The sequence below is a fragment of the Eupeodes corollae genome, chromosome 2 (assembly GCF_945859685.1).
Source record: "Eupeodes corollae chromosome 2, idEupCoro1.1, whole genome shotgun sequence".
NCBI classification, from domain to species: domain Eukaryota; kingdom Metazoa; phylum Arthropoda; class Insecta; order Diptera; family Syrphidae; genus Eupeodes; species Eupeodes corollae.
In genome coordinates, this window is record NC_079148.1 from 142,649,633 (window position 1) to 142,669,955 (window position 20,323).

The 20,323-nt window shown below is 32.5% G+C and overlaps 1 protein-coding gene across 2 annotated transcripts; it reads left to right on the top strand.

Moving 5' to 3' along the window:
* Positions 1 to 618: 618 nt before the first annotated feature.
* LOC129946591 (uncharacterized) lies at positions 619 to 8,493 on the top strand. Of its 2 annotated transcripts, none has more exons than XM_056056839.1 (4): positions 619 to 752; positions 850 to 1,062; positions 6,896 to 7,080; positions 7,146 to 8,493. In XM_056056839.1, the coding sequence occupies exons 2-4, from the start codon at positions 981 to 983 to the stop codon at positions 8,289 to 8,291; spliced, it is 1,413 nt and encodes a 470-aa protein (XP_055912814.1). In that variant the 5' UTR covers positions 619 to 752; positions 850 to 980; the 3' UTR covers positions 8,292 to 8,493. The 2 variants fall into 2 exon arrangements, with proteins under 2 accessions (XP_055912814.1, XP_055912815.1); XM_056056840.1 differs by having other exon boundaries at positions 677 to 752; positions 807 to 1,062.
* Positions 8,494 to 20,323: the final 11,830 nt, after the last annotated feature.

Below are 20,323 nucleotides of genomic sequence, written 5' to 3' on the forward strand. Positions count from 1 at the left end.
GTTATATTATTTATCTTCGAAATAAAAATCTAATATCTAAAAAAAATCTAATCTAAAAAAAATTAGTTTAAATATTGAAGTTCCCGTTTTCTCTTTTAATTAAACTTGAAAATTGTTTTTAAGAAGAAATAAGTTCGGTACAGCTAAATCTTTTTCCCAAAGAATAGAATTGTATAGTAGGGCTTATACGCACTCTTATTGGTTTCACCTAATTTTTCTGCATTTATGTTTTTGCAAAGCAACGTTTACAAAGCCAGCTAGTAACTATGGAGGATATACAAACAAGACATAATACTTCGCAAAAGGATAATCATTTTCTTGGAAAATTATTGTACACAAACTTAACCTGTATAAAGATAGTTTTTTTGTTAAGGGGTTGCTTGTTCACTGTGACGACAGTATGAAAGAGCATAAATCTATTATTAGACAGCCCTTGAAAACTTGTCAAGCTAAAATTCAAGTCTAAAGAAAATAAACATTATCGCAGATTATGTTTATTAAATTTATCACAAAGAAAGAAAAAAGAAATTAAATAATATAACGATTGTTTGTGTTATCGCATTGGTCACAAATCATTTAAATGGCTTTTGATTAATTAAATCAACCTTTCCCCAACTACAAACATAGAATATCATGGAGACTTTTTTTGTTATATACCTATCTTATCTACTATATCAAAAAAAGATAAAAAAGTATGAACAAACAGACAAATCAATATTACAATATGAATATCGAATATTGAATAAATACAGGTATGTAGGTTAAAAAGAAAGAACTTAGTTATCATTATCAGTTATCATTTTTAGCAATCAATATCCCAATTTATGATTCCATTTTTATTTGGTCTAGCAAACTACTGGGTGAAACCTATTTGTCAGTTCCGTTTCACATTTTGTACTGTAAAGACAAAAACATAAATATTTAAAAACAAAAAATATTGAAATAATCAAAAGCAATTACCAAAAAATACATGAATAAATATGCCGAAATATGGGGGTGTTCATCGAACGTGGATTCAAAAACACAATCAATATAAAACTCAATGCAATTCATTGTCAGCTGGTAATTTATTTCGATCTTTAATTCTGCGTATCGTAAAAAAATGTTCTATCTCCATAAAAATTCAAAACACATTGTGGCTTCCCTTTGTTTTCGAAAATCCATGAATATATTTTTAACCCGATTTTGGCTTATCAGTGATGTGTGTTTCTGTTTACAAACAATAAAAACAAAAAACTCTTGAGAATTATAAACAATTCTTTTTTTCTTCTAAGAATCTCTCTCTGACTTCTTTCTTTTAGCACATCATAATATATTTTTAATTGGTATTAAAAAAATGAAAAAATTAAAAAAAGAATAGAATTCGAAGTAAAAAGTTGTGATAGCTTCTGAATAAAATGTGTAAATAAGTGAAATGCGCCAAATAAACGATTAATTGTGTGTTAAAGTTCAATTAGTTTAAAAAAACATAATTATTTCGGTTTTTGTGTGTTACTCGTATCTGTTGGATTTATTAACATCACGTGTGCTTGAATATTTTTCTTTGCTGAAGATTCTTAGAAAAAAAGAAACAATAATAATTCAAAACAATTGTAAGCTTTTTTTCGGGCCATATAAAATGACACATCTTCAAGTGAAAGTTCTGATATTTATGAAACTATTACTTGCTGAGAAAATACTATCAAATTGTTTCCAAGTTTTATTAAGGCCCTTGAAAGTTTTTCACTATGGTGATTAAATATTGTTTGCTATCAATTTAAGTTTCTAAACAAATAACGATATTATCAATAATTGTCAACAATAAATACAAACACTTTAATAATTCATCGCCCTCAGTCTCAATTATCTATTGAAATATTATTAAATGAGGATTTGGTGTCGAGACGATAATGTTTGAAAACAATTTTTCAAACTATTGATAGATTTAATTAACTTTTGAACTTAAAATGACAAAGAAACAAATTGATTTTGAACTGTTCCATGACTTTTTCTGTGTGTCATTTGACAGATGGATTGATAAAGTTGACAGTTCAGCTTCATTTGTCAATTTTTCTAATATTTTAGAATTCCTAAAGAAACTTAAGGTCAGATTCTTTTTAGTTAATGATGTCAATGTCGATGATCTCTAGGACTCATAATGTGTGATAACTTTCGAGATGTTAACAATTTAAAAAGGTTTGTTTTTTTAGAGGTATACATATAACTTTGAAATGGAACAAAACAAAGGTGATTTTTTAAATTGGCCTAGAATGTACTTTATTTGAAAGATAAGCATTTTAATTTAAATATGATTTCGGACGTAGTCTTATCTGGAGTTTCAATTTTCAATTACATTTTCTACCTTACTTACTTACTTAAGGTGGCGCTACAGTCCTGTGTAAACTAGGGCCTCACCCAACATACTTATTCTCAAACTTCTCCATCTAGCTCGGTCCCTGGCTAGATGTCTCCAGTTTCGCGCTCCAAGTTGGGTGAGGTCACCTTCCACTTGTGCGCGCCACCTGATCCGCGGTCTTCCTCTACTGCGCTATCCTGTTGGTGCGGATTCGAAGACTTTTCGGGCCGGAGCATTGGTTTCCATGCGCTCTTCGTGACCCAGCCATCTAAGTCGTTGGACTTTTACCCTTCTATCTAAGTCTACTCGTACGTCGCTGTACAGCCTGTACACCTCGTCGTTCCATCTTCTCCTCCACTCCCCTTCGATGCATACGGGACCATAGATCACACGAAGAACTTTTCTCTCGAAGCGACCCAAGGTGCTTTCATCCGATTCTGTTACTCGTATAGTCCATGCTTCTGCACCGTATAGCAGGACGGGAATGATAAGGGTCTTATAAAGCAACACTTTGATCTCGAGAGAGGACTTTACCACTCAATTGCTTTCTTAGCCCAAAGAAACAGCGGTTAGCAAGAGTTATTCTGCGTTTGATCTCAGCGCTGGTGTTGTTTTCTGCGTTTACAGCGGAGCCTAGGTAGACGAAGTCCTTGACTATCTCAAAGTTACGTCTGTCGATGGTGACGTTTTGAGCAAAACGTCGGTGTTGTATGTCCTTTCTAGACGACAGCATGTACTTTGTTTTGCCCTCATTGACCGTTAAACCCATTTTTGCCGCCTGTGCCTCAATACTCACAAAAGCCTCATTGACATCACGCTGAGTTCTTCCGATTATGTCAATGTCATCCGCATATGCTAGTAATTGGACAGACTTTTGAAAGATAGTGGCTCTAGGGTTGACGTGTAAGCTCTGCACTATTCTTTCAAGCACGATGTTAAAAAAATCACATGACAGCGCATCACCTTGTCTTAAACCTTTTTTGACATCGAAAGGTTGTGTTAAGTTGTTTCCAACCTTTATAACGCAGTGCGAATTCTCCATGGTCATCCTGTACAAACGAACGAGTTTGGCAGGGATTCCAAAACTAGACATGGCTCTATACTGGTCGTCCCTGTATATGCTGTCATATGCGGCCTTGAAATCGATGAAAAGATAGTGGGTGTCGATTTGGTGTTCTTGGGTTTTTTCCAGGATCTGCCGTAATGTGAATATTTGATCAACTGTGGACTTTCCTGGTCTAAAACCACACTGATAAGGGACTTATCAGGTTGTTGACGATGTGCTTTAGACGTTCACATATTGCGGCAGAGAAGATTTTATAGGCGATGTTAAGTAGACTGATTCCTCTATAGTTGGTGCAGTTTAGAGGGTCTCCTTTTTTCAGGATCGGGCAAACAATACTGACTTTTTGAAATGTGTGAAATAACTTTTGTTTGTCCATCTCATGTGCTGAGCCGTTAAAATGCTTCGAGAGAAAAATTCTTAGATTTATTTTATGTCCCGTCTGTATAGATGGAGAGAAGACATTATGGCGAATTGTAGGGGGTTGTATAGTCACACTGATCTAATCATAAAAAAAAGAGGCTGGGATGCGACCCACACTGATAACTTCCCATCCCCTCCGTCGATTTGTCTTGCTTAAAAGTTTGTCTGTATGTACTAGTATCAATTTTACCAAATTTGCGTACTATTTTTTATAGATTTTATTTTTTATGAAAAAACGGACTGTTGGAGTTTTATATAAAAATAACTGAATATCGAAAACAATATTTTCTGTGAAATAAAATAAGTTTGAAGCCAATATTTTTTAATTTTTGAATAGCTATTTCAGTCGAAAGTAAATTTTTACCAAGTTTTAGTATTGTTTTTTTATAGAGTTTTATTTTTTGTAAAAAAAACCGTCAATTCGATTTTCTTCAAAATTCTATAGAATGTTGAAAACAATATTTTCTATAAGATAAAATTAGTTTGAAGCCAATATTTTATAGTTTTGAAAAGATATTTGAGTCGAAAATTAATTTTTACCAACTTTTGTTAAATTTTTTTTTAGTTATTTAATTTTTTTGTACAAAAACTATCAATTCAATTTTTTTCAAAATTTTACTAAATGTTAACAACAATATTTTTTGAAAGATAAAGTAGTTAAAAGCCAATATCTACAATTTTTGAAAAGATATTTGAGTCGAAAATCAATTTTTACCAACTTTTATTAATTTTTTTTTTAGGTTTTTATTTTTTGTAAAAAAAACTGTCAATTCGATTTTCTTCAAAATTTAACTGAATGTTGAAAACAATATTTCTTATAAGATAAAATAAATTTGAAGCCTAAATTTTAAGTTTTTGAAAAGATATTTGAATCGATATTTAATTTTTACGAACTTTGAGTAATGTTTTTTTTAGATTTTTATTTTTTGTAAAAAAAACTGTCAATTCGATTTTTCTCAAAATTTTATCAGATTTCAAAAACATTATTCTCCGTTGCTCAAAATTGTTTTGGAGATGAAATCATATGTTAGTCGTTAAATTTAGGAGGTGACAAATTTTTTTGTTCAGTTTTTTTGATTTAGAAAAAAACCGTTAGATAGATTTTTTCAAAAAATTTATTTCTTTGACATCACGTTACAGTTTATTATATAAAATTAAATTCAAGTCTCTAGCGTTTTTGGTTCGTAAGATATTTAGGGTTAACCAAAATTTTCACCTTTTTTTTAAACTGCTATAGTAAAAAAAACACCCACGCAATTTTCTTGAGAGCCCTTTCTGCATCTTTCTGCCTTATTATCTGTATAACAAAATTTATTTGAAATCGATATCTCTTCTGGTTCTTGAGCTATGGACGACGAAAAAAACGTCGCGAACGTACGGACGTACAAACGTACGGACGTACGGACGTACGAACGTACGTACACACGCACGCACAGACATCTTTCTAAAAATCTTTTATTTCGACTCTAAGGACCTTGAAACGTCGAGAAATGTCAAAATTTTCAATTTGACAAATCGGACCCATTACAATAACTTCCTATGGGAAGTTAATAAAAGTCCAACTGGGTCACTTTAATCAAATGTACATCACCGCTCCAGCTCAAAAAGTATTCGAATCCAATCCCTAGGGACGGAAGAGGCCTCAAACAACTTGGAGAGGCAAACTAGAGACAGCTAAATAGAAACCGATCTAATTGGAGATGCGTGTTGATTGAGTCCTAGGTGAAGTAAGTGGAGTTAAATCACACTATGCGTGCCCGTAATGTGAGATTATGCGATTACCAAGTTTCTTTCAACAAATCAATTGTGACACAAGTTTGGTGACATGTTGCACCTTGCTGCATCGTCTTGTTAAAACCACAGTACTCAAGGCTCTTTACGGGTCACCATAGAATATAACGTTTGGCCAACACCGCTTCTAAAGAAGTACGGACTAATTATTTCATCAACCCATAAAACAAACTAGATTTTGGGGATGCAACGGTGTCTTAACGTCAGTTTTGACGTATCCATTTTATCAAAATTGAGCATATGCATATTTCGAACAGAATCATGATTTTCAAATTTGCACAAGATTGAAGAATTGTTCATACGTCAGTTTATTGATATTAAAATGTCAAAACAAACTAAAAACAAATTACTTGACAGCTGACAAAATATCTGTCACTTTAACTAGTGTTGATTCAACTGTCATTAGTAGAAGTGTTCTTAGAACTTGGCTACGCTGAGGACGTCAAAGATATAATGTCCGCTAAAATCCGACTAAAGGGTATTGCCACACGAAGACCTCGCTAACAGACGTTGTTGTACCGTCAAAATAGACAGACAAACGCTGTTCGAGTCTAAAAAGAAACTTTCTCAAATCAATCCCCAAGCAAAAATTATCATCAAAGGAAATAAAATGCAAATAAATAACCGCTTATTTGTTTTTAAATTTTCATGAGGTCTTGTTGTCAAATCTTCAGCTGAATTGTCATTTTATGAACATGGTGATAGTTCACAAGATTTTTTTGACTGCAGCGTGGAAGTGAAGTTAGCTCCAATTTATATCAGGCAAGCAGCATCAATCAATAGTCTCTACCAAATATTAAATGGCTCTCGGGGTTGGTTCATTGTGTTCAGTTTTTACAATTAAGCCCTAAGCTATCGTTATAGCTTCCTAGCTATCAGATATTATTGAATAATTTTAAATTGATAGTCTCTATGTTTTAAATCATTTGAAATTACAAGATTTTATGTTACAAATCATCAAAATTGTAAATAAGAAAATAATTTAATTATTTCCTCTTTTTACTTTATTCTATTTCCTTTGTATGAAATGTCATATCTGACAGACTACAAATTTTGTCATGTCCGTATTCTTAAGAGAAATCTATCTTTATATTCTAGCGTTGCCAGCTTAAAGTTCTATACCTTTATAAAAAAAAACTTGTCACTAGCATTGTAATGATTTGATTTTTGCCTTTAAGTTAGTTATCTTTTGGAGCCAAATATATCAAAATGTGTTAAATTTCTTATAACTTTTTGATATTTTAATAATATTTTCAATTGTTTATTTATTTATTAATTTAAAGCATGGATGATATTCATCTCGGGTGGCATGAAAATAGCATGGGCCATTTACGAACAACCTCTGATAAAAGCTCACAACTCGATTTTTGGCCAAATCCATACGACAATTTCCTGGTTTATTGGAGTTATGATAGGAACGAAATTCGCAACGATGTTTGTCCAACGGTTTTCAAAAAATGTTGCTAATGTAAGAATTTTTAAGGTATTTTATAAATCTAGAAAACGTTTCTTAAAAATGTCTGTTTATTTCAGTGTATCAGTGGATTTTTGGTAATTCTTGGGGGATCAGTGTTTCTTTTCTTTCGGGATCCCTGTCTCAGCGTAGTTATTGGACGTTATATTGATGGCTGTGCATTTGGAATCACCCTTCTTCAAGCAATCGTGACCGGGGGAGAGGTTTCGAGTCGCTTTCTTCGTGGAACGATTCTTTCAACTGAACGTGTCTTCCTGTGGGTTGGAATTTTCGGACAGATTTGTTTGAGTACGATCTATTTTGATAAATCAAGAGATAATGCAAATGATTTTCTGACGGAGGATCAGATTCATGGGGCTATTGCTATTACCTTGGGTCTTCTATCTTTACTGTGTACAGCTGCATTTGCCATTGAATCTCCAATTTACTTGCACATCAACCATCGGGAACCGGAATCCATAAGTTCTCTGATGAGATTGCAACAAAGCAAATATGCAACAAATTACATTTTCGAGATCTTCGAGGATAATAAACTGTGGATCAGGGAAAACGCGGAGCAAAGCTTCCAGGATGAAATTCAAAATGGAATATTGGTATTTCTGAAGCTGACATTTCTGCGGTCGCTAGTTTCGTTAGCTGTTTCACTGCCGTTTCATTGGGCGTTTCATTTGACAAGCCGCATGGCTTATGATTCGAATTTGCCTCTACTGGCCTATGGATGTTCAGGACTTGTTGGAAGCCTTTTGAGTGTCCTGTTCATGGATAGTATTGGAAGACGTGCAACATCATCGTTTTCCTTGGGAATGAGTGCAACTTTACTTTTCGCTGTGGCTGGAATTATGTTCGAGTTCGAAGATACCCTTGGCCTGATCCCAAAAATGGAAGTTGTTACTATTTTGCTGCTTGTCTATCAAGGTATCAATGCTTTTGGCTTTGCTCCTGCCACGACTATTTACATGTCCGAAGCATTCGCTTTGCCCCTCAAGCAATGTTTTATAGCTGGAATAATTGTGGTCGATAGTTTGATCCAAGTGATAACATGTGTCTTAGCTTTTACGGTGACAATCGATTATGTTACATTTTTCATAATGGTTGGAATTTTGAACTTCGCTGGATGTCTAGTAGTCTTATTTTGGTTGCCAGAAACTAAGAGATTAACATTGAGAGAATGTTACCATCGATTTTCTAATTCGGATATAACTTGAAAACCATTAGTAACTATTGTAGTACGTCAATTATAAAAATCTACCAATAATTAAGAATCTTTAATGAATTTCATCATAATATGTTAATCCATTTCGTGCCATTTATTTATATTTATTAATTAAAAATAAAAATATATTATTTATAAGAATTTCCACACATAAAATAAAAGCTCAATCGTATTGAATTGGTTTATATATATTTGTGCACAACGTATTTGTTATGTAAACTTATTATTTATACATTACATATATTATATTTATGTTAAAATATATTAAATAATACATAGAGCAAAAATTTTGGATGTTTTAGTTTGGTAAAGGATGATAAACCTAAAACCTAAAAAAATCACTACTTAAAGTTTGTAAAAACTGATTTTCGACTCTAACATTATGGCCCACATAAAAGACATTGTTTTTAAACTAATTTTATTTTTAAAAATATTGTTTTCAATATTTTGTTAAATTTGGATAAATCACACTGTCAGTTTTATAATAAATAAGGATCTTCAAAAAGTACTAAACGAAATTGGTAAAAACTGACATTCCATTCAAATATCTCGAGAATATTTAAGATATTGACTTACAAATTATTTAATTTTATGCAAAATTGCTTATTATTATAAGATTAAGTTCTTAGAAAAACCAATCGGTATTTTTTGTATAAGAAATAAAAACTGTCATAAAATGTTACTTAAAGTTGAAAAATTGGTATTCTACTAAAATTCTCAGGAAGAAGAGGAGAAATATAAATTTTCAACTTTTTTTTTAAAGACATAAAAATTTACAAGACAACAAGGAAAAGATATTAACGTTACATATTTAATTTCACATAATATTGGTAATACCCGTGTTTTGTTAGGAAATCTATCTATAGTAAAGAAGGATTTTACAAGAATAACAAAAACAATATCCATAGTGAGAATAACACCGATAAAAGTTGGAGTAGAATCTCACTATGGATAGGTTTTTGACATTTATACGAGCCTCGAATGGATCTTATGTGATTTCGTTCCCAAATTTTGGTACGATTGATATTTTATTCTATCTCGATGGCTGTGTTCGTTGAGTAGTTCTGCATTTGGAATCATGTGTGTTTTCCATTGCGGAAAAAACGAATCTATTTCTGTTGATATTATTTAGTTTTGTTAATGAAAATGGACTAACTGGGCTTATTTTGCAAGAAAGAACAATAGAAAAAAGATTTATGTTTTGCTATGTTTCCAAAAAAGGTTTATCTCAGTTTAGAATAGATAAATCTCAACTGGATTCAGGTACATAAAGAATTGAGGCGAGCTTCAAGCTCGCTTCAACACCACATGTTAATGTAAAGGGTGATTTTTTTGAGGTTAGGATTTTCATGCATTAGTATTTGACAGATCACGCGGGATTTCAGACATGGTGTCAAAGAGAAAGATGCTCAGTATGCTTTGACATTTCATCATGAATAGACTTACTAACGAGGAACGCTTGAAAATCATTGAATTTTATTACCAAAATCAGTGTTCGGTTCGAAATGTGTTTCGCGCTTTACGTCCGATTTATGGTCTACATAATCGACCAAGTGAGCAAACAATTAATTCGATTGTGACCAAGTTTCGCACTCAGTTTACTTTATTGGACATTAAACCAACCACACGAATGCGTACAGTGCGTACAGAAGAGAATATTGCGTCTGTTTCTGAGAGTGTTGCTGAAGACCGTGAAATGTCGATTCGTCGCCGTTCGCAGCAATTGGGTTTGTGTTATTCGACCACATGGAAGATTGTACGCAAAGATCTTGGTGTAAAACTGTATAAAATACAGCTCGTGCAAGAACTGAAGCCGAACGATCTGCCACAACGTCGAATTTTCAGTGAATGGGCCCTAGAAAAGTTGGCAGAAAATCCGCTTTTTTATCGACAAATTTTGTTAAGCGATAGGCTCATTTCTGGTTGAATGGCTACGTAAATAAGCAAAATTGCAGCATTTGGAGTGAAGAGCAACCAGAAGCCGTTTGGTGTGGTTTGTACGCTGGTGGAATCAAAGATGCTGTTGGACTCAACGTTACGGTGAATGGCGATCGCTATCGTTCAATGCTAACAAACTTTTTGTTGCCAAAAATGGAAGAACTGAACTTGGTTGACATGTGGTTTCAACAAGATGGCGGTACATGCCACACAGCTCGCGATTCTATGGCCATTTTGAGGTAAAACTTCGGAGAACAATTCATCTGAAGGAATGGACCGGTAAGTTGGCCACCAAGATCATGCGATTTGACGCCTTTAGACTATTTTGTGTGGGGCTACGTCAAGTCTAAAGTCTACACAAATAAGTCAGCAACTATTCCAGCTTTGGAAGACAACATTTCCGAAGAAATTCGGGCTATTCCGGCCGAAATGCTCGAAAAAGTTACCCAAAATTGGACTTTCCGAATGGACCACCTAAGACGCAGCCGCGGTCAACATTTAAATGAAATTATCTTCAAAAAGTAAATGTCATGGACCAATCTAACGTTTCAAATAAAGAATCGATGAGATTTTGCAAATTGTATGCGTTTTTTTTTTTTTTTAAGTTCTCAAGCTCTTAAAAAATCACTGTTTAGTAGTCTACGAACAAACCCCATTTTTTAAAATTTTTTATTATTATTTTGACAGATCTTCTTTCAGTTGTACCAATTTTTAAATACAAAAATCTGACCACTTCGGATTGTTTTGTTGGGAATTTCTCACTTTACTATATATGAAATGCGAACAAAACGCACGTAATATTATTATTCTTTTGTCAAAATGTATCTTTAATTTCTCGAGTCCGTTAATCCACCTTTTCTAACCCAACTCTCAGATGGGCTCATTAATTAATCATCAGTTACATGAGCAGACGTTTACACTAGCAGTCGCCGCTGCCACATCTCCCTTTCTTTTGTATAGATGGGAATCATCATCGTTGGCTGAGAGGTCAAAGTCATCATAGCGACCTGGCACTCTTTTGAAACGTCTGGGACGTGTGGGTTTTTCAACTGTCATTTCTTGAAAACTGCCATCTGCGTTATTATCTTCTGACATATCCAAACTCTCTGCAGCTGGTGTTGATAACGGCAATACCTTTTTCAAAAAAGAGGCTGGGATGCGACCCACACTGATAACTTCCCATCCCGTCTGTCGATTTGTCTTGCTTAAAAGTTTGTCTATATGTACTAGTATCAATTTTACCAAATTTGCGTACCTACTATTTTTTATAGATTTTATTTTTTATGAAAAAACGGACCGTTGGATTTTTATATAAAAATCACTGAATATCGAAAACAATATTTTCTGTAAAATAAAATAAGTTTGAAGCCAATATTTTTAATTTTTGAAAAGCTATTTGAGTCGAAAGTAAATTTTTACCAAGTTTAAGTATTGTTTTTTTTAGAGTTTTATTTTTTGTAAAAAAACCGTCAATTCGATTTTCTTCAAAATTCTATCGAATGTTGAAAAAAATATTTTCTATAAGATAAAAGTAGTTTGAAGCCAATATTTTATAGATTTGAAAAGATATTTGAGTCGAAAATCAATTTTTACCAACTTTTGTTAAATTTTTTTTTAGGTATTTAATTTTTTGTACAAAAACTATCAATTCGATTTTTTTCAAAATTTTACTAAATGTTAACAACAATATTTTTTTAAAGATAAAAGTAGTTAAAAGCCAATATCTACAATTTTTGAAAAGATATTTGAGTCGAAAATCAATTTTTACCAACTTTTATAATTTTTTTTTTAAGGTTTTTATTTTTTGTAAAAAAAACTGTCAATTTGATTTTTCTCAACATCTTTCAGAATGCTTAAAACAATATTTCTTATAAGACAAAATAAGTTTGAAGTCTAACTTTCAAGTTTTTGAAAAGATATTTGAATCCATATTCAATTTTTACCAACTTTTGTTAATTTTTGTTCGGTTTTTCAATTTTTTATAAAAAAATTGTCAATTCGATTTTGTTCAAAATTTTACTGAATGTTGACAACAATATTTTTTGAAAGATAAAAGTAAATTAAAGCCAATATCTCAAAGTTTTGAAAAGATATTTGAGTCGAAAATCAATTTTTACCAACTTTTATTAATTTTTTTTTTAGGTTTTTATTTTTTGTAAAAAAAACTTTCAATTCGATTTTTTTCAAAATTTTACTGAATGTTGAAAACAGTATTTCTTATAAGACAAAATAAGTTTGAAGTCTAACTTTCAAGTTTTTGAAAAGATATTTGAATCCATATTCAATTTTTACCAACTTTTGTTAATTTTTGTTCGGTTTTTCAATTTTTATCGACAAATTTTGTTAAGCGATAGGCTCATTTCTGGTTGAATGGCTACGTAAATAAGCAAAATTGCAGCATTTGGAGTGAAGAGCAACCAGAAGCCGTTTGGTGTGGTTTGTACGCTGGTGGAATCAAAGATGCTGTTGGACTCAACGTTACGGTGAATGGCGATCGCTATCGTTCAATGCTAACAAACTTTTTGTTGCCAAAAATGGAAGAACTGAACTTGGTTGACATGTGGTTTCAACAAGATGGCGGTACATGCCACACAGCTCGCGATTCTATGGCCATTTTGAGGTAAAACTTCGGAGAACAATTCATCTGAAGGAATGGACCGGTAAGTTGGCCACCAAGATCATGCGATTTGACGCCTTTAGACTATTTTGTGTGGGGCTACGTCAAGTCTAAAGTCTACACAAATAAGTCAGCAACTATTCCAGCTTTGGAAGACAACATTTCCGAAGAAATTCGGGCTATTCCGGCCGAAATGCTCGAAAAAGTTACCCAAAATTGGACTTTCCGAATGGACCACCTAAGACGCAGCCGCGGTCAACATTTAAATGAAATTATCTTCAAAAAGTAAATGTCATGGACCAATCTAACGTTTCAAATAAAGAATCGATGAGATTTTGCAAATTGTATGCGTTTTTTTTTTTTTTTAAGTTCTCAAGCTCTTAAAAAATCACTGTTTAGTAGTCTACGAACAAACCCCATTTTTTAAAATTTTTTATTATTATTTTGACAGATCTTCTTTCAGTTGTACCAATTTTTAAATACAAAAATCTGACCACTTCGGATTGTTTTGTTGGGAATTTCTCACTTTACTATATACTATAATTTTACTGAATGTTGAAAACAGTATTTCTTATAAGATAAAATGAGCTTCAATCCTAAATTTTAAGGTTTTGAAAAGATATTTGAATCGATATTTAATTTTTACGAACTTTTAGTAATGTTTTTTTTAGATTTTTATTTTTTATAAAAAAAACTGTCAATTCGATTTTTCTCAAAATTTTATCAGATTTCAAAAACATTATTCTCCGTTGCTCAAAATTGTTTCGGAGATGAAATCATATGTTAGTCGTTAAATTTAGGAGGTGACACATTTTTTTTCAGTTTTTTTGATTTAGAAAAAAAACCGTTAGATAGATTTTTTTCAAAAAATATACTTCTTTGAGATCACGTTACAGTTTATTATATAAAATTTAATTCAAGTTTCTAGCATTTTTGGTTCGTAAGATATTTAGGGTTAACCAAAATTTTCACCTTTTTTTAAACTGCTATGGTAAAAAAAACCACCCACGCAATTTTCTTGAGAGCCCTTTCTGCAGCTTTCTGCCTTATTATCTGTATAACAAAATTTATTTGAAGTCGATATCTCTTCTAGTTCTTGAGCTATGGACGACGAAAAAAACGTCGCTAACGTACGGACGTACGAACGTACGTACACACGCACGCACAGACATCTTTCTAAAAATCTTTTATTTCGACTCTAGGAACCTTGAAACGTCGAGAAATGTCAAAATTTTCAATTTGACAAATCGGACCCATTACAATAACTTCCTATGGGAAGTTAATAAGCAACATTTCTGTCGAAAAGAAAACCTGAACCTTTATCTTCTATAATTACCTTTGGTCCAGTTCTGTTAAAAACCGTAAACTCGTTAGGTTGGAAAGAGTGTCTTAATCCGTAACGGCTCTGTACCTTTGGCCAACACCGTTTCCCCAACATCAATCTCAGACTCTTTAGAGTGGGGTTTAGAATCTTCACTTTCCTTTGTCCGACAACACACTCTTTAATTCTGCAAAAGCCTTTTCATGTTGAGAATGTCAGTCAAATTTCACTTTGGATTTGATTTACTGTCGTAACGGGGTTGCTATTTGCGAAAACTTCGTAGCTCTTTAGCAGTTCGAGGTATTCTGAACTCTTTAATCGATGATATTTTGTCGGGGGAAGGTCTTATACCCTCGGCAGATATAATGTGCCCTAGAAACACTATTTCGTCCATTGAGAATTTGCATTTGGCATCCTTAAGTCTGTGAAGGAAATCCTCGAATGTTGATATTAGGTGGTATGCGCGTTTAATTGCCAAGCTTGCAACCAAAAGCAATGTCCACTCGCTAAAATCGTTCACTTTTTCGATTATATCCATAGCCAAAAGTGACCTCCAGAACATTTAAAGAATTAGAATTCTTAAGGTAACCTTTAAAGTCGTATTCTGATTTTAGTTTACTTTCAAATGTTGTCGCTTTAATTGTTCATAAGTTGCATTGTCAATTAAATTTCTTCTTGTCAACAAGCATTTCAGTTAAAACACCTCCAATACGAACTAACACCATTTCATCTCGATCATCTGCGTTGACTATAAAATTTAGATTTTTGTTGAGGAAGATATCATCTACGTTATTAACTTTCTGAAACTTGTTGCGCCTGTCAGTCACAGTTTTATTTCTCTTCCGTTTTCTCTCGTTCAGGTAAAGTTTTGTTTGACATTTAATCTCCAAATGATTTGGTTTTTCACATCTACTGCATTCTTTGCCAAGTTCAGGACATTTTGAATCATTATTTTGGTGACTCTTTGCCCCACAGCGCGTACAGTCCATTCTTGTTTTCGGGTTAGTTTGAATTCTATTTACATCAGAAATCTCTTCAGAATTATTACCATGAACAGTCTTTGATATTTTACAGCCTGATAAGAATTTACCATTCTCATAGCATCATCTAAAGTCAAGCTTTCTTTTTTTAGTAACTTTTCGCGTAAATCCTGTGGAGCCAGGAGAATTGTCTTGTCTTTAACGCTGATTTCGTGGCTTTCGGTTTCACTTTTACTAAATTTACAACGGCCAGCCTGTTCTTGTGCTCTTAGTAAACATTTACCAAGAGATTCACCCGCTGCAGGTTTAAGGGTCCAAAAATTGATTTCTCTCGAATGCGTCATGTTGTTTTGGTGCGAAATATTCACAAAGTTTTTCTATTAATATGCCGTAAGGGTCAACACCTTTTTCTTTATCTTCTGCAACATGTTCTCCAGGTATTGTATAGAACACATTCTGAACACCTGGTCCTGCCTTTGCAAGGAAAATGTTTTTAAGTCGAGTCTTATCAGTTATCTCATTTGCTGCCGCAATTAAATCAAAAATTTAAAACGTAATATTATTATCTATTCTTTTATCAAAATGTATATTTTATTTCTCGAGTCCGTTAATATTATATGAATCCATCTATTCTAACCCAACTCTCAGATGGGCTCATTAAATAATCATCAGTTACATGAGCAGACGTTTACACTAGCAGTCGCCGCTGCCACATTCTTCTCAACATTGCAAAATTTTGCAATTTAAAATTGCTTCATTTGACGTCTACTGTCTTCTTTAAAAAAAAGATTTCATTGCCATTTTGGAGAGAAGTGATTCAGAAAATGCCACTAGTCCCTTTATGTATAATAAAAAGTGTGTTTCTGTATTCTGGTTTTATTTTGTAGTATTTCTAAGAAAGGCTATTTTCATAGCCTCTAGAGTGGTTTAAATTTTTAAAGCCCCTATTCATCGAGTAAACTTCACTAGACTTATTTTTTATTTAATAAGTCTTCAAATACAAGTTCCTTGACAGAACTCCTGTAAACATTAAATTCACTTAGTTAAGTGGAAATATCCAATTTACCACCTCTCTATTCTATTGCAAATTTATTTCTTGAAATATAACTCTTACAAATTTAAAAAAAAAACTTGGCTGACTAGTGACTGGATCATCAAAATTATAAAAAACATTATTAATCCTTTAGATCTGGTGTCAGAAAAAATGGAAAAGAGAAAAACTGGGCGTGGTATCCACCTCCCATACCTTCTTACCACATTAAAGTAATTTGCAATAATGACATGTAATACACTTCTGATTTCTACAAATTTTGAACAGTAGGGACTTATGCGTATTAATCTTGAAAATCTGAGATTTGAAACTTAAGCCATTATGTAGGAAAATGCTTTAATATCACTCTGATTAACTAAAATAATGTTTAACCATTTCTAGACCTCATTTTTTGTTTACCGAAGACTCATTACTCTGGTTTTTTGTATACTACAAAATTTGACTTCATTTTCTTACAGGTATTTGTGTTTAAGGTTATTTATCTTTACGTTAAGCAAATAGCGTAAGTCAAATGAAATAAAATGCCTGGTACAGCAAAATACATAGAACCTTAAAACTGATTTTAAAAAAAACACATTTTGAAGTCATTAGAAGACCTAGCAGCTTTTTTGACTTCTTGTCAAAAATATATGCAGAAGAATTGGATACATTATACAATATCGATTATTACTCGCATTATCATTTGAACATTTCGAATCGATAAACGTGATGTGAGCGACACTTTACCATCATTATCAGAGCTTATGTCAGAATATGTGTCATTTTGAAGTTGGTGTGGTTTAAATTTAAACGTACACAATATACCAGTATACTGTCAACCACATAATATACATTATAATATGTAATATCATTAAGTTGGTGTAATAATCAGATAATCACGTACCATGTGCCATTATGTTAACTTTGCTTTTCTTTTTTCTATGCAGTTTGTTCTTTTTCATGTCATTCAGGCTAAAATCACAAAAGAACACAGCTATAGCCAAAATAATAGGAACATATCTTACTTCTTAAATTAACTGTTTTCTCATTCGAGTAAAGCTTAAATATCGTGAAGTAAGTTGAAGTTCTGTCAGAACGTTATTTAATGTCACACAGATGGAGCTTCCGTTTGGAGTCACATTACGTTCTTTTCCTTACGATTGTCAAACGAAACATGAGGTCGAAGCTCCATTGTGATAGCATGCATTGAGTTCAGATAATTGAACTATCCTGTAAAAATATGTAAACAAACAAAATATTTGCTCTTTGGAGGTATGAAATAATAGAAATGTCATTCAAAGCAACCTCGAAGCAGTCCTACCGTAACGCAGACGAAGCCGAAGCTGAAGCGTCTTTGTGATTCAGCCATTACTTCTCTTGGTTGAACGATTGATTACTTTTTGTTGATAATAGAATAATTGGCAAATTTTTCCTATACAAATATTGCCCTAAGAAGGTGTTCTTATCAGGATAACGACACTAGGTTTATTGTAATGTTAACAAAGCTTTGATTTCAAAAGAATAGCATGTCTTGATTGATATTCTTAAAAACTGGACGTGAGGCTCATCGAGAATCTGTTCATTGCGCTCAAGAGAAAAGTAGCATTAAGCTTCTCACAACACGAATCTTTGGAGAATTGTCACAGACATTTGGTATCCAATTGTTCAAGAAACGTGCCAATACCTTCAATATGCCAAAGTACGAGTCACATTGAAGATTTAAAAAGGAGATGTGTGCGTACATTGGTTTTTAAGTCTTGAACAAACAGGGAAAGTTAGAGTGTGGTAAGGAATTCTACATTCGCTTATTACGGCTAGGGAGCGTATCTATAATTCACAGTACGACCAAATTTAAAAAAAAAAGAGGATGGGATGCGGCCCACACTGATAACTTCCCATCCCGTCTGTCGAGTTTATTTGCTTAAAAGTTTGTAGGTTTTCATGTTGGGTTTAAAAAGTTGTCAGTTAAATTATTCTTAAAATTTTTAAAACTACCAACAATTTTTTTACATATCAAAAAATAGTTTAGTTTGAAAATCTCGTTTTGTAAAATAGATTTTTAGTCGAGAACAATTTTTTAAAATTTTAGTACCATTTGTTAAATTTTACAATTGGATGAATAAAATTAATTTGAGAGATATCAAGAACCGAACATCAATTTTTACCAAATTTGCGTACTGGTTTTTGTAGATTTTATTTTTTTTATGAAAAAAAGGACTTTTGGATTTAAAAAAAAACTTCTGAATATCGAAAGCAATATTTTCTGTGAAAAAAAAAGGTTTGAAGACAATATTTTTAATTTTTGAAAAGCTATACGAGTCGAAAGTAAATTTTTACCAAGTTTTAGTATTGTGTTTTATTTTTTTATAAAAAAAAAACAGTCAATTAGATTTTTCTCAAAATTTAACTGAATATTAACAACAGTATTTTTTAAAAGATAAAAGTAGTTTAAATCCAATATATCAAAGTTTTGAAAAGATATTTAAGTCCAAAATTAATTTTTACCAACTTTTATTATTTTGTTTTGTTTTTTGTAAAAAAAACTGTCAATTCGATTTTTCTCAAAAATGTTCCAAATGTTGAAAACGATATATCTTATAAGTAAAAATTAGTTGGAAGGCATTACGTCAATTTTTTGAAAAGACATTTGTGTCGAAAATCAATTATTACCAGCTTTTGTTAAATTTTCCCTTAAGTCTGTCAAACTAAAACTGTCAATTCGATTTTTCTCAAAATTTTACTAGATGTAAAAAAACGTTTTTTTCGTTGCACAAAATTGTTTTGGACATGAAATCATTTTTTATTCATACAATTTTCGAGGTGACAATTTTTTTTTTTTCAGTTTTTATGATTTATAAAAAAGACCTTGAAACGTCGAAAAATGTCAAAATCTAAGACGATAAAGAAGGGTTTGCAAAAAATCTACGAGCAGTATTGCCATCGTTTGAATTTCCGCCACCTTGTTTTGGCTTGTCAACTATCAATCCAATGGTTTTGAAGTCTACTTGTATTCGTTTTTTTTTGGCGTCCAAAAGAGGTTTTTCAATATTTCCGGTTCGCTATTTTTTAAAATCTAATCTATATGCTAGATGAATGAAGAATTCAAGGAATCTTATCCACGCATGCAGTGGAGATATGCCGAAATCTAGAAATTCAGTAACTGTAATTATTGTTCCAGTTAAGTTATTTATCTGGTTCTGCATGTATTCCTGCTCAGCTCTGCTCAACTCTGCCGTTTCTTTTTTTAATTGAAAACGTATTGGTCGGCAATATCGAGTTGATCCTAGGAGGAATTTGCCATACAATTTTCTTTTCAGAATTAGAACTCTCTTGCGAAAAAAGTTGAATCGGAACATAAGATGTTATAAACATATCCGCATCACTGAATTCCTCAGACGTTCTTTGTTTATATTCGGACTGTCCAATGCTTCCATCGAATCCCCATTTCCCAATTAAAGTCAGATCACCTAAATCAAGAGTTTATTTATTCACATTGAAATTTTTGTTTGTACATTAAGACGAACACTGCATTATTCTACCTCCTGTGATTAGATTAAGACCAGAGACACTGTTAGAATTGCAACTGGTGCTGTATCGGCTGTAACAAACACGGGCATTTTTACCACAAACAAACACAAAAGAAAAAGTAGACAAGTTTTACAATAAAACACAAAACCTGGTTGGTAAGATATTTTAATTATTACTGAAATTAGTCTCCGAACTTTCAAAAATGTCCCGTTGGGATTCTACAATGCGTTGGGAAGTATGGTTAAGGAGACCTTGAAGGGTAACCTTGGCTGAAGAATCGGAAATGTTGATTGTATCCAGCTCTGGATAACATTTTTGTTTCGCTTGAAGAACCTTGGCATAGCTTGGAAAAATATTAAATTCAGTTTTTTGGTTTACCAAGTTCCTGATAACTTAGTACTGTTGTTTCGACAATTTTGCCTCGACCAAAATTTTCAAAGCATTATTTGAATCGAGTTGTCTTAATTTGAGATTGTCTGTAGACTGGCAATGTTTCAAAGCACAAGCAATGTCTTCATCGACTTCAACGATTTTAGCAATTCGTCTCCTCTTAGTGCGAGACGAGCTTTCTAAAAATGGTTTTTTTGATCTCCCTTGATTATTTGGCGAC

What these genes read in the sequence shown, in the direction of transcription:
- LOC129946591 (XM_056056839.1), top strand. Translation starts at nt 981, where the DNA reads ATGCCGAAATATGGGGGTGTTCATCGAACGTGGATTCAAAAACACAAT. An exon ending in ATGCAATTCATTGTCAGCTG is followed by an intron (nt 1,063 to 6,895) that starts GTAATTTATTTC and finishes ATTAATTTAAAG; the next exon opens with CATGGATGATATTCATCTCG. An exon ending in TTTCAAAAAATGTTGCTAAT is followed by an intron (nt 7,081 to 7,145) that starts GTAAGAATTTTT and finishes TGTTTATTTCAG; the next exon opens with TGTATCAGTGGATTTTTGGT.